Below are 27,549 nucleotides of genomic sequence, written 5' to 3'. Positions count from 1 at the left end.
AACATGGCAGAACATGGAGAAGCTCATGTATGCACATCTGTACGAAGCTGTACATGTGGAGCTGGATGCTGGCTGAGAGCGCAGGTTGAGACGTCACAGCTCATCACTGAAGGAAAAATCCTTCAATCTTTTAGGTGAAGATCAGAGATTCTTCTTTGAATAATTTAGATCTCAAAAGCTGTCAACACTACAGGAAGCTTCTGGAGCATGTATACAGCTGGAGAGGGGACTAATGTCACCAGTGTTGCTGCAGCAGGCCAAAGCTGAAAGAAAAGGGGAAAAAAACAAATACAAGTCTATTAAAATTTATTAAATATCTTTACAAATATCACACAGCTCCATGTATCTGCTTGCTCTTCATCTTTTCCAACAGCTGGTTTTTAGGCATCAAGTTTTTGAAAGACAAGCAGCAAAAGTATTAGATTAGAAAAGTCAAAATATGAAGACCAAAACTGTTCACTCTGCAAACCCAATTAGCATGTGCAGGATTAGGCCATAGGCTGTGCATAAACTCAACATATTTTCTCTTTGTTTTACATAATCAAGCTATTGTCTCAAAGTAAAAAGGGAAAAACAGGCCAAAAATACATGTTTACCTTAAAAAAATAAATACCAAGATCAGCCAACATATATAGAAAACCCAAGAAAAGCAATGAATACTTCCAACAGTGAGGCGGGTTCTTTTCAAAACTTTTCATTTCTTAAAGTTAACAGAAGGAAAAATATCTGTACTGATGTGGATTAGGAAGCCCTTAGACGTTGTCAATTGTGTTTAAAAGTCTATTGATTTGCATATCATTATTATATTATATCTAGAAACTGAAGCAATTGTTCTGCTAAGCAAAAATGTAAGAAAACCGGTGAAGAGACAAAAAAAAAAAAAAAAAAAAGAACAATAGAACCTATTAAAAATGTAACTTTAGATAGATTTTTTGAAACTGTGCTTCCGCCCCGATTAAAATTATAATTGTCAGTAAACTTTGACAGAATCCATGAATGACTTCACACAATCTGGGTTATAAAACCTGAAAAAGGAGAACTCTTGCATCTAAAGTAAACTAAGAGCTTTCTAGAAGAAGCTATAGAGGCACAAATGTGAACTTGAAGGTACTCCAAATAAAAAATTAGTAGATCAGAAAATATTCACAAAGAAGAAAAGCAACTGATATTCCTTGAAAAAGAATTTCATGGTAACACTTCTGCAAGCTGTCTCTGCTTAATGCTTTATTACAGTTTATTACCCACATGACATCCTGCATGAACGCAACTTCATCAATACTCCCCTCCAAATACAACACTACACAAGCGAGTGACATAATAAACCAATCAATCCTCTACAACAAGAATTGAACAGGTCCGCTCCTGCTTCCAAGCTTGGTAGTTCCTCTTCGGATCCAACAGGTGTCGCCCTCCACCCACAGAGCTGTTAGTATGTGGAGGCAGCGACAGGAGGAGGAGAGCCAGGTTGGATGTGCTTCAGGTGGCAGGAGTGGCAGAGGAGGTGGCCGTTCAGGGGGTAACAGCGATGACCCTCTTCGTCGTTCAGCTCCATCTTGCAGTCCTGGACGACACAAAGAGGTATACGTCTGAGTGAGACGGGAACAACCCCCGAGCTTTTGGGTAAAGATGCTCCTCTTCAGTAGAAAAGAAGACTCAACATTTTTGGGGGAAATTCTCTCCATCTTAAGAGTAACACCTTATTTTGACACGCAGCCTCTTCTCTCAATCAAAGGACATAACGCTTTTTGTTTCTCTATTTTCAAACTGATCATTTCCACGGTTTCAAATATTTATTTTCTTCAACCCGTTAGGGTGCAGAGCAGCACATGAAGATGAGTGAGGCTAAGAGAAGGAAAAGGTATCAAACATGTGGCGAAGCTATTTGTGTCTTTTGTAATCTGTTCACTTTCTGTAAGAGCTTGAAGAATGAGGTGAATGAAGGTTTTAAAACGTTACAGCTAAAGGTCATCACCCTCTCTGCCGAGAAAGACAAATTTGGTTGAGTGTAAATATTTCTGATTGCTAAGAACTCAAAAAGTCAAGGTGTGGCAACAAAAGGAGATCCAGCGAGCTACAAACCGCATATTTGTCTTACTCTACGAAGCATTATAGATAACCTTTGCAATAAACCTTTGAAAACCACTACTATGTTTATTTGATTCTGTTTTTGTTCTTGTCCATGTATAAAAATCTAAACACTAACAAATGCAAAATAAATGGGATTGTTGTTTTTTCATGGTTTGAACTATTTTTCTACTGTTGGTTCTATAATGCTCCAAAATAAGATTTCGAGCGATCACTGCAAACGACTGAAGCAACTTTTGTAGTTTTGATTTGTTGTTTATTTTTAGAGCAGTTTGTTTTTGTGGGGCTCCGATTGGTTGTATGCAGTGGCAGATTTAGAGCCAAACATTCTGATGATACGATGATGATGAAACTACTTTTTATTGTCATAAAAATATAAAAACCAAAAACCATCATGATGAAGGTTCATTAAATTAAAGCACAGAGATCATGTCATACATTTCTGAGTTAAATGTCAGGATAAACAAAATGAATCTGGTTATCATACTGTTAGAGTCTCATGGAAGCCAATACCACCTCTGAAAACTGTTCATGTATCATTCTTTCCTTTAAATACAGTAATCTCACGTTAATAGTTGATGTCAGCCTGTGGAAACAAATATCCCTTTTTGGGACAATAAATGTATCTATGTATGTAGTTGCTGCTGATGCACAAACTCTTTGCACACACCAAACAGTGGCCACTTTGAAGCCCTCGACAGGAATGTAATGCCTTACTTTATTTACAGCGTGTTCACGGTTGTCGGGTTTTGTAGTCCGGGTGCAGATTTCCCCGACATGACAAATCCACCCTCCAGCTATTTAACAGAGACAGCTACTTCATCCAGGTCTTTGATTTTATCCTCTTTACCGAAAGCAGCTGTCAGTCAGACTAGAGAGGGGAAAAAATCTTCTACATACCTGCTTGACTCAGCACTGCATAATTACAAAGACTGCAATTAAGATTAGGGATCTACTCATCAATGCTTTTTTTAATGAGCTACTCAGACTCCAGGCACACACCGCCACGTGCAAAGCTTCTTTTGAAGTCCTGGAGGTGAGAGAAGACGTGGTTTTTGACTCACCTCACAGTGGTAGCATTCTACATGGTAGTCTCTGTCCATGGATACGACACGAATGGTTTCATCAGACCCCTGGATGGAAATTGAAACAGAGAAAGGCAGCTGGAGACGAGCTCAGCGATGGACACGGAAATGTCTTGTTCGATTCTGCACGGCAGATTGACTAAAACCTCGATAAAGGTCAACAGAAAGGCAAATACATTATTGTTCTACTGGGCCTTTGATTTATTTAGCTTCTGAAATATTAGAACTTGTGTTTTTATTGAACAGTCAATTAAATATGCCCATCCTCTGAAGATACAACCCTAACTGTTTAAAGTGATCAATAGCATACAGTCGCAGCCAAATGTTTCAGCCTAACAACCTGGTTTAATCCAACCTGCTTCAGCTTTTTCCTGCCAATCTGAATTCAGTCTAGTTTACTATGAAGAGTGAGAAGATGATATCACAATATTAATGACAATAACATGCAAAAAAAATAACATTCAACGATCTTGGTTAACTCAGAGGTAACTGTCGTTCTGCTTGAAATCAGACTTTTGTAAACCATGGTTACCTCCAATAAAACCAAAATTAAGCATTTATTAAATCTTCAGGAACTTCAAGGAGAGATTCAAGTGATCTCAAGTAAGCTTCAAAGTGTTCAAGAAACTTCATGAAGTGCCAGGATCATCTAAAGACGAAACAACCAAGAGCTTGCTGAGGCATGGCAGTACCCAGATGTGCGCTTCTCCAAGCACAGCAAGGATTCCCACCAGTGCAGAGCTTGTGCATTAATGGCAGCAGGCAGGTGTGTTTCTGAAAGTCCAGTGAGGCAAAGACGTTTGGACTGTGGCCACGTGTGAAGCCAGCAGCTAACAAGCCCCTTCTCTCCATGAGAAGCATCAAGAGCAGTCAGACATTCTGCAGGAAGCACCAGAATTGGACTGTAAATGGATGAGGTAAAGTTCTGATCCCTAAAAAGTGACAATGAGAATGTTAGCTTGAGTTCTGTGTCATGCTTAAAGGAGGAGATCCTGCAATGTTCATGTGTAGGTTTGGACTCGATCATAATTTTGCCTAAAGCAATGCAATGAATAAAGAATGGGATCCAAACCTCCTCTAAAAGTAACTTTCCTTAACGATACACACACATTATGGTGATGAATGATGTTTTCTCCAGCAGGATTGAGTTTCATGTCAGTGGTTGAGAGATCAAAACATTAACATTTTGAGTAAACAGTAAACTCTGCAGATCTTAATCCCATATAGAAACTACTGGTAGTTTAGACAAACGTGTTCTCAATGAAGTGAAAATGAACTTATGACATGTTCATCACTGGATGTCAGCATGCCAGAGAAACATCTGACAGAGATCCAACTACGTAAAATAAATTTACTTTTAAAACCTTTGGCCACGATCATACATTTTAGACATAATCAAAAAAGAGGAAACGTGTGGAAAACAGCTTACCACTGAGGGAAGGATTGGCTGGTTACAGGCTGCACATTTAGGAGCTAGGACCCTGAGAGAAGCAATGTGAAAAGAGAAACTTTGTTTCAAAATTGCTGCAAAAAGATCTAAAGGCATTAGATTTTTGTCAATTAAAAAAAAATAATACGGTAATAAAAAGGAGTCCTGTTTATATTTTCAGACCCGTTAACTCACTGAACCCAATGGCTTTTATTCTCTGACTAGATTCAAAGATCATAATTCAGAGAGAGAGATGCCAGGTTTGCAGATGTACTGGAAGGAAGAGTGGGAGAAATGAAAAGCAAATGATATTCTCCACACATGACAGGATTTCTGAGGAAATAACAAGGCTCGTTCAGTGCTCCAGTCAAACCCTCGCTGCACACATAATAAGGCTCATCTGATTTAATCTGGGAGGAGAACATGTGGGAGCTGCCAACAGGCACGTGCTACGTGGTGCTGGACATGCTGTCCACACAGAGAGCGGCAGCTGCAACTAAAGAGCTGCTGCTGAAAACACTAAACGTTTTCCTCAGAATCAGGAGATTTTTATTCAATTCAATTCAAAGATATTTTATTGATCCCCGAGGGGAAATTTCCAGTACAACCCATCCAAACATGCATCATGACACAAGACAAAGGGGGGACGGGTCACCGAGGCTTTGCTGCCCACTCACAGGCGCTGCCCTTGCTAGATCAAACACCAGATTCATTTTCATCAGAAACACAGAGAACTTTCATTTTCAACAGATATCTGAAGACGTGGATTTGTCCTTTTGGACCTGAGCAGCTGTGTCCGTGCCAATCTTCATACCTAGAACTGGAGAGTGAGCTTTTCTCCCCCCCTCCCACCATGTCAGACTAAAGTTCTCAGGTGTCTGTCAAACGTGGGCCAGAGAAACCTTCACACTCTCACCTTTCACCAGCAGTATAATTATAACAAAGTTAACAGTTTGTGCTGGGACCCAAGACACCCCAGATCCTGTGTACAGTGTAATATTTTAGTCATCCGGCCCAGAACACAGAGTTTGGGCTGGCATGTACCCAAACTACAGTGCCTTGCAAAATGTTTGATAACCCTTAGAAACTCCTACATTTTGTCAAGTTACAACAACAAACCTTACTGTATTTTATTACATTTTATGTAAATGACCGACACATTTGTATTCCACGGCAGTGTTGCCACCCAGACAAAAGAAAAATAGAAAACATCACATTATATCGAAAAAATGTCATCTGTAAAAACTGTAATTCTCATATTTGTATAATATAAAATCATGTTATTACAACAAACTATTCACGTTCGAACAAAATAACATCATACTATCACAATTAGCATATTGAACACTTTATAACAAAAAACATTTCACATTCTTACAACATAATATTCTTATTATGTGAACGCGATCATTTATTGTGCCTACATTAAATAGAATGTTTTATGTCACTGCGTGACAACACAACCCGCCTGGATGCAGTTCAGGTGGTGTAGTTTGGATCCATGGAGCCGGTTGATTTATGAGAAATTCTGGCACCTCAATCGGATCGGACTCATTCTTCCTCCTGTACAGCCCCGTGTGTTTTAAGTTCCTTCTCAGTGAACGCGTGATTATCACAATACTACCCAAGCTGCTGAATAACAGCAACATCTCCCCATAGATCAGTCCAAGCTTGAAGTAGAACCTAATCAGTTCCTGTAGACGAGACTTTTTTTTTTAGTCACTTATCTGCACCGTCATCATAATGCTATAAAAAAGGTGAACATATATTATGTTCTAGGAGTAAAAACTAAAGTTTCCTAGTTAAAACATGATATTGTTTAGACAATATAATCCCCGTATTTGTATAATATATTAATACCTTACTACAATATAATATTTATATTGTAAGAATGTGAAAAGTTTTTGTTATAACGTGATAAATATGTATGTTCTTATAACATGATAGAACATTGCACAAACATTAAAACTATATTGTTAGAACAGTAAAGTTGAAATGTTATAAAGTGATATGCTTCTAAGCTTCTGTAGTATTCAGCCTCTCTCAGTCAACACTTGAGACTTAGCGTTTCCACAGCTGCAGGGCTTTTGGTGTATGACTACCAGCTTTGTTTAGAGAAAGTTTTACCAAAATATTGAAAACTGGCTCAAATTCAGTTTGGATGAGAGCGTTTGGGACTATATTATCTGGTTATTTATATCCCAATCGTAATGTATTTATTAATACTTTGTTAGTCATTTCTTGATTTTATTAAGCACTGATCCACTATTATGTGGTGTATGTGTGAAACCCAGTTTTGTTTTTCCATGATGCATTAAAATGACATTTACTGACTGGGCCATTGTATCAGATGGATATGCTTTGATCTAAACTATTCCCATGTAGCCCTGTCTGTTTGTTTAGGGCAGTTATTGAGAGGTTTTACTCCGTGATTGTCCATTATTTAGTTCCCTCCATCAACTCTGACCAACTTCCCTATAACTGGTGGACCATAGCTAAAGCATGAAAGATTCTACCACCTGAACAATGGATCTCTGCAGTTACTGCAGGGACTCGTTTGCTTCTCTGATTATTGCTCTACTTGCCCGGCCTGTCAGTTAAAGCTATGTTTATACTTGATGCACTGAACATGGCAAGAGGATCCGTGCCAAAAGTGACCAATCGCATCGTCCCCGGCCCCGTGTGCGGCTCTCGTGAGCTATCACAGCGCCTGGTTGTGCACCTCCCAATTTCTGTAACTTGGCACGGACTGTGCACACCTTGCTATATTCAAAATGGACGAGATGGCGCTCTCACGGATGAGGTTCACCTGTACCGGCAATTACATAAACCCTCTATGAGGGTTCATAAAGATAATGAAATGGATCCTCATGGAGATTGCTGCTACAATGGGTAAAGAGGAGTCCGTTTGTCATAAGACATGGAAAAATATGCGAGATCAGTTTGTGAAAGCTAAAACGAAGGTCCACGTAAGAAATGGCATTCCAGGTAGAAACAAACCAGGTCCCCCTATTGTACCAGAGCCATTAACACAACAGTTGTCCTCATACGCAATGCGCAGCAATTTATGGTGTGTGACGTCAAGCTTTTGTTCTCTTTTTCCTACATTTTCACTGATTATGTTGCATACAGCTACCTGTGTTTTTGGCGAATACTGCACAAACATCAGAGGTAAGTATAAATACCTACAGGGCTTGTTTGCGCTCTGTCAGCAGCGTCCTTTGCAACACTCTGCAGTGTGACTATAACTGAGCCTTTAGGAGGATGGACATACTCTTTCCAATTATGGATGATACACTAAAAGCTGTTCTGTGAGATGTTCAAAGCTTGACATATTAATCTTGATGATGCTGTTTGTTAGCTAAGCATCTGAGGCCTTCACAAAACAGCTGGATAACTACTAAGTTTAGGTTATTTATTAAATACATGACGTCTAAAGGATAATATAGATAATATAGAGGCATCAGAGTAAAGGGGGGGAAATGCAAATGCGTATCACACTTTTCAGATGTTGGAGAATTTTGCAAACCAACTTTCACTTCACTTCATTAAATGCTACTTTGTGTTGGTATATCGTATAAAATCTCAATAAATACACAAAGGTTTGTGGTTGTAATCTGACAAAATGTAGAAAAGTTGAAGGTGTATGACTGCTTGATCACCTGTGGTAGTCTTTGACACAGTAGATCTTATTTTCAGTGTCCACAGTGAAGGGTACTCCATCAAGGCTCTCGTTACAGATCACACAGCGGAAACAGCCGGGGTGGTACGACTTCCCCAGTGCCTGCAGGATCTGCAGAAGGAATCAGATTAAGGACATTAATACACCTGTTTACACATCTTACACCTTCAACCTTTCTTTAAATAACAAGTTGTTCAAATGGTTTGGCACTGAATTATCAGAGGACTGTTAAATTCTACCAGTAAATCCAAGTTCTTGCTTTGGAACCAAACAGTTCATCTTAATACAAGATGAAATTGCACAGGCCAGTCTTAAAGAACCTTATAATAGTCAGATCAAAATACATGAGCCTGTGCTGTAGGTTTATGCAAAGAACAATATACTGTTAATCAGGTAGAATATGGGGAGATTCCTGACATTATCTACTGAAATGAGAACACCTGTGGATTTATGTTATGGGAAATCCCTCATTTCCTCATCTGATGACATCATTTTAACCTCGTTCTGGGTGCCCAATAAACGGTGAAACCTGTCTGCTCAAGTTTTACATTCACATGTGCACACACAAAGTTCACAGAGGGGAAAATAAATCTGATGTTTCTGTCTGGTGTTGAGAGAGAAGAAAAGGACACTTACCATGTCCATGATCAGATGTCCACATGCGTTACACTTATCAGCAGACTGCTGGAAACCAGAGTACTGCCGTGAGAAAAAGAAAGTCTTTTAAATTTGATTGCAGAGGACAAGATTTCAAAGTTTTAGTGTGTGATTAAACACATTAAACAAGGTAAATGAAAATGGACAATGAAATTAGCATCTTCATAACAAATGTTCTCAGAGGGAATCATGAAGTGGTCTGGGCGGCTGTCCTGACTTTAGACTTGATCAAACACCATGGATACCAGCAACACCAGCAGATGACCTGGATCCCCAAATAATCAATGACTGTGGAAACACACCCTGGACCTCCGGACTCCGGGACATTCATTTACAAAGGAAATGCAAATTGTACTTTCATCTAAAAAACAAAAAAACAAAGCAAGAGGTCTTTGAACCATCGAGAAAACAGCCTAGTCCATTTTCTCCTTAGCCAAGGTCATACATTAATGTTGTGTCTGGTTTAGAAGTGGCTTAAACCAAGGAATGCAACAGTGCGGTCCATTTCATGGACACGTCTGTGTGTGGGGGCTCTTAAAGCACTGACTCCAGTTGCAGTCAGCAACTTCTAAATCATTTTTCTACCACATTTTTTCCTTCTACTAAACTTTCTATTAATATACAAGTCAGCAGTAAAAACTCTTTTTTTTTTTTGTTTCATCTAAATTTAGTTAAACTGAAATTGAGGCTTTTATCAGCCATTAGCCAAAATCATCTGAGCTAACAGACATAACCAACTGCGATAAATCACCCTGTTATCAATCTATCCCACACAGATTTTTCAATAACCTGAGAAAAATAACTTTTGTGAGCCGACTTGTATTTAATATAATCCTGACACTAGACTTACAGAGGTTTTTGCAAAGTGCCTGTTGTCATATTGTCATATTGGACTGATGAAAATGGCCTGACTGCCCTCTAACCTATAAAGCAAAGCAAAACAGCTTCTCAAATTACTGACCTCCTTCCAGTTGCGACTACATAAGCAAACTGACATGAAGCAGCTGCGCTAGCTGCTAGTAGAAACAGGTCAAAGGGTCAAAGTTGGAGATCCATGCTTTTATTGTTAGTGAATGCAACTCCCCCCATCAAGGGCTTCTTGTTATCCGCCCTCAGTTCCCAATAAGAACACACGCCCAAATGAAGCCACAGAGGACTTGATTATATATTGATCACCCACCAGGAAGTCCTCTTCACAGAAAACCTTCCCTCCAACATAGTAGAAAGCCTTCCCTCTTAGCCGTCGACCTGCAAAAACAGACAGAAAACATCACTCATCACCATAAAAATACCTAAAACCTCGTTGACAAATGTGGAAAAACGTGCTTTATTCATCATATAGATATGAGAAAAAGTCAATTAAAGCAGACTAAGAAAAAGGAAAGTCGATATCAAAATGTCAGAGTGAAAAATCCTGCATGACTTATGATGCGAATCTCAAAAAATAGTTCCAGCACTAACGCATGAGAACCGGGGTGATTCATTACAGCCATCGGAAGGTAATGGTCCCTCTTGTAATATTCACCATATCCGAGCAGATAAATCAAAGAGGGACTGATGGTGTGCTGGGGTCTTCATTTAATACAGCCGGGACACAGAGCAGCCTGCTGCGGTCGTGACGAGAAATGCATCTGGATCAAACACGTGCGTGGAAAATGCTGATTACGTCCAATTACCAGACAGGTGCAAGAGATTAAGCACTCTGCTCTGTTTGATTTCACGGCAAGCGCAGGCCAAAGCCCACAACGGCCCGCTGTGCTCCCCTCTTTGTTCCCTTCCAGTGTCTTTCCACATGGTTGGTAGGTTTCCTGTCTGTCTGTGTATGGTCTGGATCTTGCTTCTTACATCAATACACACACACACACACACACACACAGCTTCTAGCTTACTTCACATAGCTGTTCTTCCCCAGGTCCCACAGGAAGAGGGAGCACATTCTTTAAATTTTCTAAGTGTGTGCGTGTGGGGGTGATCCTTCTTTCCTTCTGTTTACCTGATTATCTGCATACAAACAGCTACGTCCAGACCTCCGGACTTATCACAATTAACTTGCAAAGTAGCACAAAATACTGCATTAAAGATCAGTGTTCAATAGAGTCAATGAATGAAATACTTTCAATCATTATTACAATAAATCATTAAAAAACCTTACATTCATTAAATTACCTTACTTAATGAGAATAATAATCCCGTAGCAACAAAAGCGTTCTCATGGGTCAAAGCACAGCTCATTTACAAGGTGTAAAACTTTGGTAATTATTGACCAAACACCTCAGACCAAAGTCCTCTGCGAAGGGCAGGTAGAACGGTGAGAATGAAAGTATGAGCCTTTCCTCTTCTTCAAATTTCTGTCTTTTTTTTACCCCAGTGAGTTAAAGAAGGAAAACTCAAAGCTTTTCTTAAAAGATAAGGGCTTAATTAAAGTCAGGCTTCAGGACTGACGGCTCCAAAGGCACCAGAAAGGGCTACGACTGTTGCTCTTTCATAAAAATGTAAAACACCTGTGGGACAGAACAAAACCCAAAGCTATATTTTTAATTAAAACCATCCTATTAGTTCTCTAGAGTAATCCTATTCATAAAAAAAACAACATAATCAATTCAAAGTGACCCTGGGATGGCTCAAGCAATCGCCCTGGTCCTCCCCCTTTCCTCTTGGCAAATTACTCAAGTGAGACATCTCCACGACATACAGGTCCTTCTCAAAATATTAGCATATTGTGATAAAGTTCATTATTTTCCATAATGTCATGATGAAAATTTAACATTCATATATTTTAGATTCATTGCACACTAACTGAAATATTTCAGGTCTTTTATTATCTTAATACGGATGATTTTGACATACAGCTCATAAAAACCCAAAATTCCTATCTCACAAAATTAGCATATCATTAAAAGGGTCTCTAAACGAGCTATGAACCTAATCATCTGAATCAACGAGTTAACTCTAAACACCTGCAAAAGATTCCTGAGGCCTTTAAAACTCCCAGCCTGGTTCATCACACAGTCAGTGATGGTCTGGGGTGCCGTGTCAGCTGCTGGTGTTGGTCCACTGTGTTTTATCAAGGGCAGGGTCAATGCAGCTAGCTATCAGGAGATTTTGGAGCACTTCATGCTTCCATCTGCTGAAAAGCTTTATGGAGATGAAGATTTCATTTTTCAGCAAGACCTGGCACCTGCTCACAGTGCCAAAACCACTGGTAAATGGTTTACTGACCATGGTATCACTGTGCTCAATTGGCCTGCCAACTCTCCTGACCTGAACCCCATAGAGAATCTGTGGGATATTGTGAAGAGAACGTTGAGAGACTCAAGACCCAACACTCTGGATGAGCTAAAGGCCGCTATCGAAGCATCCTGGGCCTCCATAAGACCTCAGCAGTGCCACAGGCTGATTGCCTCCATGCCACGCCGCATTGAACCAGTCATTTCTGCCAAAGGATTCCCGACCAAGTATTGAGTGCATAACTGTACATGATTATTTGAAGGTTGACGTTTTTTGTATTAAAAACACTTTTCTTTTATTGGTCGGATGAAATATGCTAATTTTGTGAGATAGGAATTTTGGGTTTTCATGAGCTGTATGCCAAAATCATCTGTATTAAGACAATAAAAGACCTGAAATATTTCAGTTAGTGTGCAATAAATCTAAAATATATGAATGTTAAATTTTCATCATGACATTATGGAAAATAATGAACTTTATCACAATATGCTAATATTTTGAGAAGGACCTGTAGAACGTCTTAAAGCCGGGATTCGCTCTCAATCATTTTCTCTCCTGGTAGAGACGCCTATTTGTATCAAACTGACCAAGAGGAGTATTTGGAAGTCTTGGTGGAAGTGTGAATGAGACCGGAGGTCAAAGCAGTCTACTGTGTTTCAACTTTAGGAGCTTGCTTTTCTAACTGTGGCTGATTGCAGCATCAGCTCTGACTAGTAATCAAAGAGAAATCAGTTGGTGATTGAAATCAGGCCTTGATCTGCCCTGCCCAATGACCGGCTGCACAGAAACTCCAAAATCCTAACGTTTTCCTGTCAGCGGACTCACCAAACACAAGCACTAATAGGTCATGCAAACAACAGTACACTATTTTTTACTGAGGGAAGCAGAAGAAGAAAGCTGGCTATATTCTGTCCTATTAAGTTGTGCTGAAAACACAGATAGGGTTGGATAAGAGAGACTGATCAGATGTCATTTTACTGCACTGTTAAGCTACAGCGTTTTCCTGCTGTAGACTGGACTGTCTTGATCTCGGTCGACGGCCATTTTAAAATGACTCAAACCAGTATCAGGGGAAAAAATCCAGATTGGGACAATGCTAACTAAAATTAATAATTAATGACCACTTATTAAAAACAAGAGTAGAAAAAAATATATATTTTTGAACATTTTTGAGTAAAAGTTCCTTAAGTTCTAAATTTGCTTAAATCAGAATGAGCACTCGAAATTTCACAAAATCCAGATATGAAATCCTGGACAAAAAACTCAGCAAGAAGACTTGCCTTCATAACGACTTGTTCGTTTTTTTTTGCCTCTATGCTGACGCCAAATGAAAGGCTTCCCTGTCCACATGCACACTGTTCTCCATCTATTTACACTGTGTTGGACCTACACGGGCCCCTATTCCCGCATTCCTCTCGGGACGAGATGTTTTTTCCCGTGGCCACTTAAAGCGAGCACAACCTTAATGCCCTCACATGGAGGGAGCTATGAGAGGTATGTAGTGTGTACAACTATGACACCCCCCCACCACCTTCATGTCAGACATCAGCCTCAGTCTGAACCACAAGGCCTCCATCTCTTATCTCTCGTCTCGTGCACATACACAGTGACAGAGGGGCTGGGGAAAACAGAGATGTTAATCACATGTTTCAGAGCATAACCGTCCGAGGTCAAAGGAGCTGCAGAACAATGATCCACAGCGGGGGTTCACCAAAACAGTGGCACAAATACTCCACGCACCCATGAGCTGATAACTGGAGCAGAGATTTTAATTTGCTGCAGTGAAGAGCCAGATCGTATTTCAGTCAGGGAAGCTCACTGTGTTCTAGGCATGAAGATACAGGTCAACAAAAATGTTTTTGGAATAGAAAAATATGAAATATAAGGCATGAATTAAAACTCTAGGTAAAAAAAAGAGAAACTCATTAATAGTTTTCCTTCAACTTCACAACTAGGCAGTACTAACATTGTTCTATCACGGAAATCCCCAATAAAATACAGTGATGGTTATGGATGTGGTGTCACAAAATGAGAAAAGGTTTAAGGGGTGTAGATACTTTTGCAAGACACTCCTAATTGCATTTTTCTTCAAAGGATTCAAACTTTCTTGCAGTCTTTTCAAGTGGTTAAAAAATGTCTCCTGTGATTATCCAGTGCAGGGATGGAGAGGACAGTAAATTAGTGAAAACAAGTGGGCAAATTCTGATAAAGATTATTTTAAAAGACTACAAATTTTCTGTATTATTTTTTAGCAAAATCTAAAGTGAAATCTAGTGATTAAAAATGTAAGCACAGTACTGTGTGAGAAGGGACTCTTGTATCTTGTATCTCAAAGAGCTGAAGGCCACTCGTTTCTATGAAAGTCTCACAAATAACGAACATATCTTTCAATCAGTGACTTTCAACCTCGAGTTCTGCATCATTTCATCCCAAAGGGTATTCTATTGGTAGATTGATAAATCAGACAGGTAAATAGTTCAACTCTGTCTCTTTGTTTGGGCTAAAAGAGAGACTGACACACCCACAAACCAAACACCATCAATACATCAGGGTAATCCCTCCATAATAGTGTGCACAAAGGGAAGGAAACCATTGAGGAAGGTGCCACTTTCTTTCACAGCACCAGGATCTTTGGCAGCCTGTTATTAAGGAGCCATAAGCTCCACATGAAGCCAAAATGGTTTAAATAAGAGGCAAACCTTACACTAAAGACATGGTGTGTGTGTGTAGGTGGCATGCACTTACTACAGGCACTGCAGGTGAAGCAGGTGTCGTGGTAGAGGTTACCCATAGCCTGACAGGCCTGGTTAGCTCCATAAACCGCCTTGTTACACTTCACGCAAACTCCTGGAACATAACACAGTGACATGGAGACATTCACGAAGTATTCAAACCAAAATACAACACAAAAATCAAAACAGGGTACCCTAAAACAAACACAATACAGCACAGTATTAGCTTATCCACACAAGTCAGGAAGTTGACTTAGTAAGCTGCTTCAGTAAAATGGGAAATATGTCCCAGTTTGTTTGCTTGACTTGGCTCTGAAACCTGGACTCCTGCTAATAAAAAGAGTTAATAAAAATCAATGTGTGCCTACTTCTCACAACACACTGTTTGGGCGGCTTGATATGAAGACACTGGAGCGGACTCTGCCTAGTGGTCACACGCCCACTCATCAAATGTGTCAAGAAAATAAGCCGTTTGTGGACTGCAGAGACAGATAAAACCTATGAGAGCAGCATTGTTTTTTTTTTTATCAAAGTAAAAAAGGCATTCCTTCTTCGACACTGCACAGCCCCTGAACAACGCAGAGTTTATATCCCATCAATGTACCTTAAAGTTCATTACAATCAATGCAATGCAATAATGCAATAAGAGCTGATCACTTAAAAACAGAATCAAGAATTAAATGATTTACCTGCTCAGTAATGACTACTTTCTAATTATAAGCACACAAAGATAACCAATAAATAAAAGAAAAACAATGCCAATGATAGTATACAAACTGCTGCCAAAGGGCAAGCTTTTCTGATTATGGGACAACAGACCTAAGATTTATCAAGAGTTTATCTCACAGAGAAAATAAGAAAAAAAGAAACAGGGGGCCCCAAATCTGAATTCTAATACCTGCTTTAATCTAAGAGGTGAATAAAAAGACAGGTAAAACTAATATTTGGAAATGGTCTTACATCAGTTTTAAAAGACCAGAACTACCATAATCATACTAAAAAAGGGTCTTACTTTGGTCCGACAAGTCTGTTCTGTCACCTATTATACAAAATCCCAAGAATCTCATGATGAGTGGTTCTAGCACAACAATCTCCTGGCTTTGAGAAGAAACTGGGTCATTGGTAGAGCTATAGGATACATCGGATCGCAATGTCAATGTGCGCTACATCGCAATCCCAAAGCACTGCATGGATGCACCATGTCTTGTACAATGTTAGCCAACATTCATATGAGAAAGGCTTTGACTTGACCAGACAGGCATTCCCTCCTTGAACCGTCACCTTAACGTGGTGGAGGGGTTTGAGTGCTCAAATGATCCTAGAGGCTATGTTGTCTGGGGCCTAAATGCCCCTGGTAGGGTCTCCCATGGCAAACAGGCTCTAGGTGATGGGTCAGACAAAGAATGGTTCAAGAACTCCTCATGAAGAACAAAATATCGAGGCATGTGACGTCGCCCAGGTACGGCGGAGCTGGGGTCCTACCCTGGAGCCAGGCCTGGGGTCGGGACTCGTCGGAGAGCGCCTGGTGGCCGGGTTGCTCCTCGCGGGACCCGGCCGGGTCAAGCCCGAACGAGAGACACGAGGCGATCCCCCAGTGGGCCCACCACCTGCAGGCGGAACCGTGAGGGACCGGTGCAAAGAGGATTGGGTGGCGGACGAAGGTGGAGACCTCAGCGGCCCGATCCCCGGATGCTTAGGCTGGCTCTAGGGACGTGGAATGTCACCTCGCTGGGGGGGAAGGAGCCTGAGCTTGTGCGGGAGGTCGAGAGATATTGACTAGAAATAGTCGGGCTCGCCTCCACGCACAGCGTGGGCTCTGGAACCCATCTCCTTGAGAGGGGTTGGACTCTCTTCTACTCTGGAGTGGCCCACGGGGAGAGGCGGCGGGCTGGTGTGGGTTTGCTTGTTGCCCCCCAGCTCAGCCGTCTCGTATTGGGGTTTACCCCAGTGGATGAGAGGGTTGTATCCCTGCGCCTTCGGGTTGGGGAGAGGTCTCTGACTATCATTTCAGCCTACGGGCCGAGTGGTAGTGCAGAGTACCCTGCCTTCTTGGCGTCCCTGTCGGGGGTGCTGGATAGCGCCCCTCCCGGGGACTCCATTATTCTGCTGGGGGACTTCAACGCCCACGTGGGGAACGACAGTGACACCTGGAGAGGCGTGATCGGGAGGAATGGCCTCCCCGATCTGAATCCGAGTGGTGTTTTGTTATTGGACTTCTGTGCTAGTCACGGATTGTCCATAACGAACACTATGTTCAAACATAAGGGTGTCCATCAGTGCACTTGGCACCAGGACACCCTAGGCAGGAGGTCGATGATCGACTTTGTTGTCGTATCATCAGACCTTCGGCCGCATGTTTTAGACACTCGGGTGAAGAGAGGGGCTGAGCTGTCCACTGATCATCACCTGGTGGTGAGTTGGATCCGCTGGAGGAGGAGAAAGCCGGACAGACTCGGCAGGCCCAAGCGCATAGTGAGGGTCTGCTGGGAACGCCTGGCGGAGCCCTCGGCCAGGGATGTATTCAACTCCCACCTCCGGGAGAGCTTCGACCAGATCCCGGGGGATGTTGGAGACAGAGTCCGAGTGGACCATGTTCTCTGCATCTATTGTCGATGCTGCTGCCCATAGCTGCGGCCGTAAGGTCTGCGGTGCCTGTCGTGGCGGAAATCCCAGAACCCGGTGGTGGACACCGGCAGTAAGGGATGCTGTTAAGCTGAAGAAGGAGTCCTATCGGCTGTGGTTGGCTTGTGGGACTCCTGAGGCGGCTGACGGGTACCGTGAGGCCAAGCGTGCTGCGGCCCGGGCTGTGGCAGAGGCAAAAACTCGGGCCTGGGAAGAGTTCGGTGAGGCCATGGAGAAGGACTACCGGTTGGCCTCGAAGCGATTCTGGCAAACCGTCCGGCGCCTCAGGAGGGGGAAGCAGTGCTTTGCCAACACTGTTTATAGTGGGGGCGAGAGACTGCTGACCTCGACTAAGGACATTATCGGGCGGTGGAAGGAGTACTTCGAGGATCTCCTCAATCCTGCCATCACGCATTCCGTGGTGGAAATAGAGGCTGGGGACTCGGGGTTGGACTCTTTCATCACCCAGGCTGAAGTCACCGAGGTGGTTAAAAAGCTCCGCGGTGGCAAGGCTTCGGGGGTGGATGAGATCCGCCCTGAGTACCTCAAGTGTCTGGATGTTGTAGGGCTGTCATGGTTGACACGCCTCTTCAACATTGCGTGGCGGTCGGGGACAGTGCCTCTGGACTGGCAGACTGGGGTGGTGGTCCCCCTTTATAAGAAGGGGGACCGGAGGGTGTGTTCCAACTACAGGGGGATCACACTCCTCAGCCTCCCTGGTAAGGCCTATGCCAGGGTATTGGAGAGGAGAGTCCGACCGATAGTCGAACCTCGGCTTCAGGAGGAACAGTGTGGTTTTCGTCCCAGCCGTGGAACACTGGACCAGCTCTATACCCTCTACAGGGTGCTCGAGGGTTCATGGGAGTTTGCCCAACCGGTTCACATGTGTTTTGTGGACCTGGAGAAGGCATTCGACTGTGTCCCTCGTGATGCCCTGTGGGGGGTGCTCCAGGAGTATGGAATCGGGGGCCCTTTATTAGGGGCCATCCGGTCCCTGTACGAGCGGAGCAGGAGTTTGGTCCGCATTGCCGGCACTAAGTCGGACCTGTTCCCAGTGCATATTGGACTCCGGCAGGGCTGCCCTTTGTCGCCGGTCCTGTTCATAACTTTTATGGACAGGATTTCTAGACGCAGCCAAGGGCCGGAGGGGGTCTGGTTTGGGGACCAGTGGATTTCGTCTCTTCTTTTTGCAGATGACGTGGTCCTGCTGGCCCCCTCTAGCCAAGACCTACAGCATGCGCTGTGGCGGTTCGCAGCCGAGTGTAAAGCGGCTGGGATGAGGATCAGCTCCTCCAAGTCCGAGGCCATGGTACTCGACCGGAAAAGGGTGGCTTGTCCTCTTCAGGTTTGAGGGGAGTTCCTGCCTCAAGTGGAGGAGTTTAAGTATCTCGGGGTCTTGTTCACGAGTGAGGGAAGAATGGAGCGGGAGATCGACAGACGGATCGGTGCGGCTGCCACAGTAATGGGGGCGCTGTGCTGGTCCATTGTGGTGAAGAGAGAGCTGAGCTGAAAAGCAAAGCTCTCAATTTACTGGTCAGTCTACGTTCCTACCCTCACCTATGGCCATGAACTTTGGGTCATGACCGAAAGAACGAGATCACGGATACAAGCGGCTGAAATGAGCTTCCTCCGTAGGGTGGCCGGGCACTCCCTTAGAAATAGGGTGAGGAGCTCGGCCATTGGGAGGAGCTCGGAGTAGAGCGGCTGCTCCTCCACATCGAGAGGAGCCAGTTGAGGTGGCTCGGGCATCTATACCGGATGCCTCCTGGACGCCTTCCTCGTCGGGAGGTGTTCCAGGCACGTCCCACCGGGAGGAGGCCCAGGGGACGGCCCAGGACACGCTGGAGGGACTATGTCTCTCGGCTGGCCTGGGAATGCCTTGGGCTCCCCCTGGAGGAGCTGGAGGAGGTGTCTGGAGAGAGGGACGTCTGGGCGTCTCTGCTGAGTCTGCTGCCCCCGCGACCCGGTCCTGGATAAGCGGAAGACGACGAACGAACGAACGAACGAACAGACAGGCATTCAGACAAAATGTTGGCCAAATGTTTCTCACATTCTGAAGTTCCCAGGCCAACATCTGTGGGAACAGGTTTGACTGAAACTTTGGTTCTACAAGGACATGTTCAACAGGACTTGGTGCATAAAAGCTCTTGTAGGTGAAAAATGCAAATCTAAAGTTTGTGTGTTCAATAGACAATATATTTTCCTGCTCTATATGTATCCCTTTGAGCATCTACTATACAACTTGGCAACCGATATGATGATGATGATAACTATGATAGGGTATTGCTATATGGACTTCCAGTCATTAGCTACTACCTCAACACACAGGGGATTGCAGCACTGATGCAGGATGAAACCTTGAGTTTCCCTTTTAGTGTAAGAATGCACGAGCCTGAGTTATTTGTGTGTGTTTTTTATAGAAAAGCTCCTCAGGGACTCCGAATTGGAGCCCAGCAGAGGAGGTCCGCCCAATCCTGCTCCTCCTAGAGCACTGACAAAGAACCTTCTGTTTCCACTGTATCCAACAAACATCACATGGCTGACTCCTTCAGAAAACACACACAGTTTTACTTAATAACACTGCTGAACCAATTTTCTTTGAAGACCTTTGGTGTTATAATTTATTTTAAAATGTTTCTACCAAAGTATCATGCCACAAAGATCACACTTCATCTGGAGGTCCAATGGCTGGAGAGGAGATTTAGAGATAACAGAAGGATATTATTAGAAAGCAAAGGAATGTTGCTCATATATAAGATATTTGATTTACAAGCAAACAGAGTAGTTATAGACTCAAACTACTAAAAACAAAGCAAGCGATAGTCATTGCAATCCTATTTTCTAAGAGCCGGAATGAGATTTGCAAGGAAACTGAACATTTAGTACACTTAAAAAAATGTGCATGTTTATCTTTAGGATTTACCTGTAAACAAAGATTATCATTATTTTTTTTATTTTTTTTGTTTAGAATGACACAAGAAAACACAAACAATCTAATCAGTTTTTTTAATAAATTAAATTCCCATTTCTTCACCCTCCTTGCTGTTGCTTGGGCCATTACCAGTCTGCTTTTTAAAAAGGGGCTGCCTGGGTTTGACCTGGGGGAAGGGATGCAAAACACTCAGCCATACTTCTCATTCTACCTTCCTCACCTTTTCCAGCTGTCAAAACTCTCAGTATGGCTGCCAAATATTCCACTGACACAGAAAAAAAAACTTTAAACCACACAACCCATGGATTTATCTTTAAACTTTCCGACAGAATAACAGCTTATTTAACTTTCTTTATCATTTTTCAGACCAAGCTTTAACTTCAGTAAAGGTTTTCCACTCTTCCTGGTGCTTTAGGCTCTTTAAATGAGTCTTTGACCTTTGCTACAGCTAATTACTTTTCCGTGAAGTTTCTATGGGAATACTGAGTCAGGGTGTCTGTGACTCACACTGTTGGGACTCAGAAGCCACATATGCAATAGCCAATTACAGCTTGTTCATGAGTAGGACTGGTGGTGTGGTGTTCCACTACCCAATATACAGATACCTTTATTTGTTGATGGCAAAGAAAGAATGGTACAGTCACATTATCTCACACTGACAGGATTACATTTTTGAAATTTAAAATTGATTTGATTAAATCTGAGTTTCTGGAAGATTCTATTTAGTAATTCATGCCAATTGGTTGTTTGGGAGCAAAGCCACGAAAGCGCTTACCCCGTCTAACCATCACCGACGTAAACATATGGAGTATGTTCAGCTCTACTGGGAATTTAACTGAACTACGTGGTTTGTTTAGATGACAGATTTCACTTTTTGGCAACAAACTCCAGGTGTGTTTGATGTGAAACAATGGGCAAATATATGGGAAAAATATCTGGCAGAGGATCTGTGATGGTGTGGACCCTGGGAACGTTGTTAGAGTGCATGGCATCACTAACTCTTCTACCAGGAGATTTTAAGTAAAATCTGGTGGACTGTAAATGGGTAATTTCCGGGTCTATTAAAAACCTGTGGCTGAGCTAAACGGTAGAGAGTGTAAGGGAGGACCCAAGACTCCGGATGATGCAAAGTGATCAAAGATCAGTCTCTGTATGGTCTGACCTTGTGAAATGTTATAGAAGACTATGTACTGTCCCACCGGAAAGAAGGTGTTGAAAGCAGGAGTGTAAATTAGGTAAAAACAATTATTTCTTAATGTGAGATTTGACCCTACTGGATAAATGTCCACAAACGAAAGTAAATGGTAAATGGCCTGCACTTGTATAGCGCTTTATAAGTCCCCAGAGACCCCAAAGCGCTTTACGCTACAATCAGTCATCCACACATTCACACACTGGCAGTGGTAGGCTACACTGTAGCCACAGCTGCCCTGGAGCAGACTGGCAGAAGTGAGGCTGCCATACAATCGGCACCACTGAGCTGTCTGACCACTATCAGCAGGCAGGGAGGGTGAAGTGTCTTGCCCAAGGACACAACCACTGAGACAGACAGTGCCGGCAACCCACCGGTTACAAGACAAACCTTTACCACTGCCACGACTCTTCTTAGATCTTTTCTACATTCCTCGGTGTGAGATCAGGCTACTGCAATACAGGAATTATTTATTTTAAGGCTTTTTACACATCTGAACTAGGGGTGCCATAAAATGTGTCAATGTCTAGCAATTGTAATGGTGAAAGCGGCAAGAGTAAACTTAAGAAGGTAAGAATACCCTTTCAGTCCTGTAAAATATGCATTAATGTTTCATTCATTGGTTCATTTCCTAACTTTTACCAGTGCGCACAGACCAACTCTAAACTCCAAGCTGACACAGGATATTACCTTCTGTCAGCTTCCGCAGGCCATATACTCACAGACAGAGACGTTCACATGTGCACGAAGGGTTATCACGCCAACACACAGGGGAGTGAGCCTCCAAAAACCTGCCAGAGCAGAAGTCAAAAATCCCTGGGAAGAGTTAATATGGGGCTTTTTTATTCGACAGCCAGATGGAATGAATTAATCCTTCATCTCAACACAACATTAAACCCTCCAGTGATTGTGTGTGTGTGTGTGTGTGTGTGTGTGTGTGTGTGTGTGTGTGTGTAAGTAACTCTGGTCCCACCACTTCTCCTCATCTTGGATGAACTTGACTGTAAATCTCACATTCTTTTAGTCTCATGGGGCCAAATACAAAAGACACATCCACAAACTTTGCCCCTGAAGCTCTCCGATTGTCCAGTCACCCATTCATCTGCACACCAGGAACCCCTAAACTTGTCTGGGCACCACCACATCTCCCTTGTGCGTCTAAAAACCTAATTTCAAAAATTCCTGCAGACATTCCTCCATGTTTCCCCAGTGCAGCCATTTGGCACCGAACACCGTTTCCCAGAACCTACATCTGCAGTTATGCCGATCATCAAAGAGTAGCCATGGGAAATGTGATGCATCCGGTTTAACGACACTGCTTGGTGAAAGTTGCAGTGACAGAGACTTTCAGAAGCACAATGTACACAGTCTTACTAAAAACAATAATTGTGATTCTGACACCCTACAGCTGCAGTTGTGCTTCAGCAGTGCCGATCTTAAAATGTACAAAACGTGCTTAAAGGTTAGAGAAACTGCATTTTGTTTTTTACATTTTTCTTCATGGAATTAGGATGATATTTTATGAAGACAAGAGTAAAAGCCTTCACACATTTGTTTCTTAATCTAGCATGAATGCATGACTCAGAATGAACCATGGTCTGGTGGGAAACTCCAAATGGGAACAACTGCATATGTGGGCTGTGTGGGATTGAGCATGTAAAAAAAAGTGTGTATTTATACACACGCTTTGTGCATTACTTATACACTACACTTCTCCTGGCTGCACATGGACGCTGTACTGTCCTACACGTCTGCAACGTTCCCGCCGGGAAGATATTTAAGAGCCTTGTCGTGACAGTCGAGTCGTGCGTGCCACAACTTCTTCCCTTACACACCAACACATTGGTGGTGGGGGGGGATTTCAATCGTGACATTCCAACAGGAAATTCCTCCTGCAAGGAGGAAACGGTGAGCGCTTTGCATATCTGCAATCAGGTGCTTCATAGTTTATGCATCACCCATCAAGCACCATTCACTATCTGCTATAGAATATGAAGCAGGGCAGTTATTTAATGATTTTGCTTAAAGACCTGGAAAAAATATTTCACCAAGGCAAGACTTTATCTTTTCTTATATTTCTTTCTGGAGATCAGAAGTTTCAAACTGATCTCAAAGTTCCCAAAGTTATTCAGTGGCAGCTTTAACAGCAGGGATGCATTTCTTCAGAAAGGACAGGGAAGCTGGTTAGGGTCGATGAGAAGATGGATGGTGTGTTGAACCAGGGTAACATCTACAACAAGTAGGGCATTGGGTGTTGAGGACAGGAGTTGGTTGGTTAGATCAAATTATATGTAGGTGCTAGAATGGCCCAGTCGAAGTCCAGTTCTTAATCCAAATAAGAATCGGGTTATGTTCAGACACCCTCCATTTAATCTGACAGAGTGTGAGCTAGGCGTGCAAAGCTGGAAGAGACATAGGCCTAAAGACTTGTAGCTGTACTTGCAGTGAAAGTCATTGTTTACACAGTACTGATTCAGGGTGGCTGAAAACAAATGCATACCACATTTTCAGATCATTTGTGAAAATTTCAAAAACTGAACTTTTTTTCCTTCCATATCACAATTATGTTCTACTTTGTCTTTGTCCATCACATAAAATCCCAATGCATTGCAGTTTGTACCTGTAACCTGACAAAACAGGTTTAAGGGGTTAGAAAACTTTTGCAAGGCACTGAGAGGAGCTGGCCACATCTGCAACCGGAAAGGTTTGTTCTTTATTAGCTTCCAAACACCACCACGAACACTCACAGGTCCTGTTAGTTATACTCCTTTCCCCAACAATCGTAGAACTCAACATGTGCTGAAGCAGGTAAGGAAAGCTCAGTTTGGGAAAATTAAAAATGTGCAAGCACAGGTCTATGGAAGTCATTAGCTACAAACAGTGGAGGCCATTGTTAGTCCAACTAAACACTGGGGAAAACACAATAACATACGAACTTAAACAATGCATTGATAATATTTATGTGGTGAAGCTCAAGCTGCTGTGTCATTATTCTAGTGTCAGCAATAATAAAGTGATCTCTTGGAGAAGACAATATGAAAGCAGTCATCTGCCTGGTTTTAGCCACTTTTTACTGCCAAAGGCTTTGTTTGGGGAAGACAAAGAAGGATGAGTAACTAACAAATTAAAATAAACATTTATCTGCAAAAGACTTATAGTTTAATAGTTTAATTCATAAGCTCAGTGATTTATCAGTAAAGGTTTATGACAGCAGGAAAGCACAAAAAACACACATCTGTCTCTGTGTGTGAGAGACGGCAGTGTGTGTTTGTATAATATATATAATCAAAAACAAGTGGGTTTATGTTCTTGACTGTGTGTGGGTGGTTCTGTCATTCAGCTGGTGATTAACTGACAGAAGCCCCCTTGTTGGCAATCTGAAGTCTTACCAAAGTAGTCAGATCTTGGCTGGGCATCCATCTCTTTTTCCAGTTGTTTAGTGAGTGCCTCTAGTTTGATTTCAGCAGCAGAGGGTCCCTGCTCCAGCGGCTGTGTGAGCTGAGGAGGAGGAGGTATTTGGATAGGCTTAGGGGAACACAGCCCTACAGGACCATCACTGTTGACATGTACGCCGGCAGGCATTTGGCTCCAAGCTGGAGGATGACTTTTAGACGCACTCGGGGTGGCAGGGGTCACCTGTGCTTTAAGTTGAGGGGTTTCAGGAACAAACAAAGCAGCCGCAGAACCGTTATGGTTGACAGAGGGGTTTGAAGATGGCATGTAATGATTCGAAGGCTGCTGCAGATGGAGATCAGCTTCACCTGCAAAGGTGCTCAGAGGCAAGGGAAGGATGCCGTCTGATTTTGCAGGACCAATGGGATCTCCGGTCCAAGCCCAGGCTGTCCCAGCAGAGCACAGTGAACTCTGGCTGATAGCTTGTGATGGACTGGCAATGGAAGGTGCTTGCAGGCGCTGAGGCTGATGCTGGGATGTACTGCTCCCTGAGACAGTGGGGGGAAGCTTGCCCTCTCTGGATGGGGCTATGGGGTGCAGAGCATTTGTAGGTGTACTTCCACAAATTGGCATGGAAAAGGAATTGTGATGGGAGGAAAGTGGCTCTAAGCGCTCCTTGTTATCATAATTGCTTCCGTAGCCATACGCCTTGCTGGCTGGTGGTTCAGACTGAACACATTGGTTCACCGGTGCCGTGCTTGACACCGGGCCCGAGAGTATCGGGGGCTTCGCTGCAGTTTCCCCAGGCTGTCTAAAGCTGTTGATGGGCGGTCTGTCCTTGGTGTGAAGAGCGCCGCCGTGGTGACCTCCGTTTATTTTAATGACCTGGTTGCTTTTTGCCATCTCCTCTTGCTGTTTCTGCATGTGTATTTTGGTCATTTTGGAGGTAAAAACCCTTCTAGTCTCTTCAAAATCCGGGTTATTTTCCGCATCCCTCCTCATTCGAAACAAGCCATCTCTGGATGCTTCATACATGTTTAAATCTTCGATAAACTTACTCGCTTCGAGTCCCAAATCCTCGTATTTATCCATTTTGTGATGGAAAACCGAACTGTTTGTTGTGAAAAAGTTACAAGAAGTTCTACTTGAATCACAAATGTCCGTAATAAGAGTGAATACCTCCAGAGTTTAAAGTCTTTACAGTGAAAAAAAAATAATCCGATGTCAAAACTACTTTAAATTAATTCCAGCCTCTCCGTGTTTTAACTGAAATCATCCGCGGCGAGGAAAGAAAAAGTTTACCGCGGTGAATCCGTCAGTTCAGCCTCAGTGAAGCCGCCGTCTGTCTGACTAACCAGCCGAACAGATCCCGGATCAGATACCCTGACTGGACAGGACGACCCCTCCGCCGTTTGCCCTCCTCCTCCAACTTCTCCTCTGGCTTCACGGTCCCAGCGGGAAACCTTCATCCAGAAGTTTTTGCTTTGCGCTTCTAACTAAGAAAGAAAAGCCCGCCACGTCTGTCAAAACAAATAAATTCTTCGGTAATGTCGGGCTGGTGAACGGGTAGGACTTGTTAGCCGATGCTACCAGAACCGTTGTTGAACGGAGCCATTCGTGGCCACCGGTCGACAGTTAGGACACAAAGCAGAGAAATGTGCTTTTAAAGGCGCAGTGCGTATATTAAGCAGCACGACTGGAAATATCGTTTTACAGGTCCTTCTCAAAATATTAGCATATTGTGATAAAGTTCATTGTTTTCCATAATGTCATAATGAAAATTTAACATTCATATATTTTAGATTCATTGCACACTAACTGAAATATTTCAGGTCTTTTATTATCTTAATACGGATGATTTTGGCATACAGCTCATGAAAACCCAAAATTCCTATCTCACAAAATTAGCATATCATTAAAAGGGTCTCTAAATGAGCTATGAACCTAATCATCTGAATCAACGAGTTAACTCTAAACACCTGCAAAAGATTCCTGAGGCCTTTAAAACTCCCAGCCTGGTTCATCACTCAAAACCCCAATCATGGGTAAGACTGCCGACCTGACTGCTGTCCAGAAGGCCACTATTGACACCCTCAAGCAAGAGGGTAAGACACAGAAAGAAATTTCTGAACGAATAGGCTGTTCCCAGAGTGCTGTATCAAGGCACCTCAGTGGGAAGTCTGTGGGAAGGAAAAAGTGTGGCAGAAAACGCTGCACAACGAGAAGAGGTGACCGGACCCTGAGGAAGATTGTGGAGAAGGGCCGATTCCAGACCTTGGGGGACCTGCGGAAGCAGTGGACTGAGTCTGGAGTAGAAACATCCAGAGCCACCGTGCACAGGCGTGTGCAGGAAATGGGCTACAGGTGCCGCATTCCCCAGGTCAAGCCACTTTTGAACCAGAAACAGCGGCAGAAGCGCCTGACCTTGGCTACAGAGAAGCAGTACTGGACTGTTGCTCAGTGGTCCAAAGTACCTTTTTGCGGATGAAAGCAAATTCTGCATGTCATTCGG

General features: G+C 43.0%; 1 protein-coding gene across 2 annotated transcripts; it reads right to left on the bottom strand.

The window, feature by feature from the left end:
* Positions 1–289: 289 nt before the first annotated feature.
* On the bottom strand, positions 290–26,676 carry limd1a (LIM domains containing 1a). 2 transcript variants are annotated; one of them, XM_047361542.1, is made up of 8 exons: positions 25,034–26,676; positions 14,912–15,013; positions 10,119–10,186; positions 8,918–8,980; positions 8,262–8,392; positions 4,600–4,651; positions 3,150–3,218; positions 290–1,561 (listed from the first exon to the last, which is right to left on the bottom strand). In XM_047361542.1, the coding sequence occupies exons 1-8, from the start codon at positions 26,127–26,129 to the stop codon at positions 1,427–1,429; spliced, it is 1,716 nt and encodes a 571-aa protein (XP_047217498.1). In that variant the 5' UTR covers positions 26,130–26,676; the 3' UTR covers positions 290–1,426. The 2 variants fall into 2 exon arrangements, with proteins under 2 accessions (XP_047217498.1, XP_047217499.1); XM_047361543.1 differs by lacking the exon at positions 14,912–15,013.
* Positions 26,677–27,549: the final 873 nt, after the last annotated feature.

Source organism: Girardinichthys multiradiatus, chromosome 3 (genome assembly GCF_021462225.1).
Source record: "Girardinichthys multiradiatus isolate DD_20200921_A chromosome 3, DD_fGirMul_XY1, whole genome shotgun sequence".
Taxonomy (NCBI): Eukaryota; Metazoa; Chordata; class Actinopteri; order Cyprinodontiformes; family Goodeidae; genus Girardinichthys; species Girardinichthys multiradiatus.
Note: the sequence above shows the minus strand (reverse complement) of the source record. Positions and strands in the feature narration are given on the sequence as shown.

What these genes read in the sequence shown, in the direction of transcription:
- limd1a (XM_047361542.1), bottom strand. Translation starts at nt 26,129, where the DNA reads ATGGATAAATACGAGGATTTGGGACTCGAAGCGAGTAAGTTTATCGAA. An exon ending in TCTGTGAAGAGGACTTCCTG is followed by an intron (nt 8,981 to 10,118) that starts GTGGGTGATCAA and finishes TTCTCACGGCAG; the next exon opens with TACTCTGGTTTCCAGCAGTC. An exon ending in GACATCTGATCATGGACATG is followed by an intron (nt 8,393 to 8,917) that starts GTAAGTGTCCTT and finishes TTCCTTCTGCAG; the next exon opens with ATCCTGCAGGCACTGGGGAA.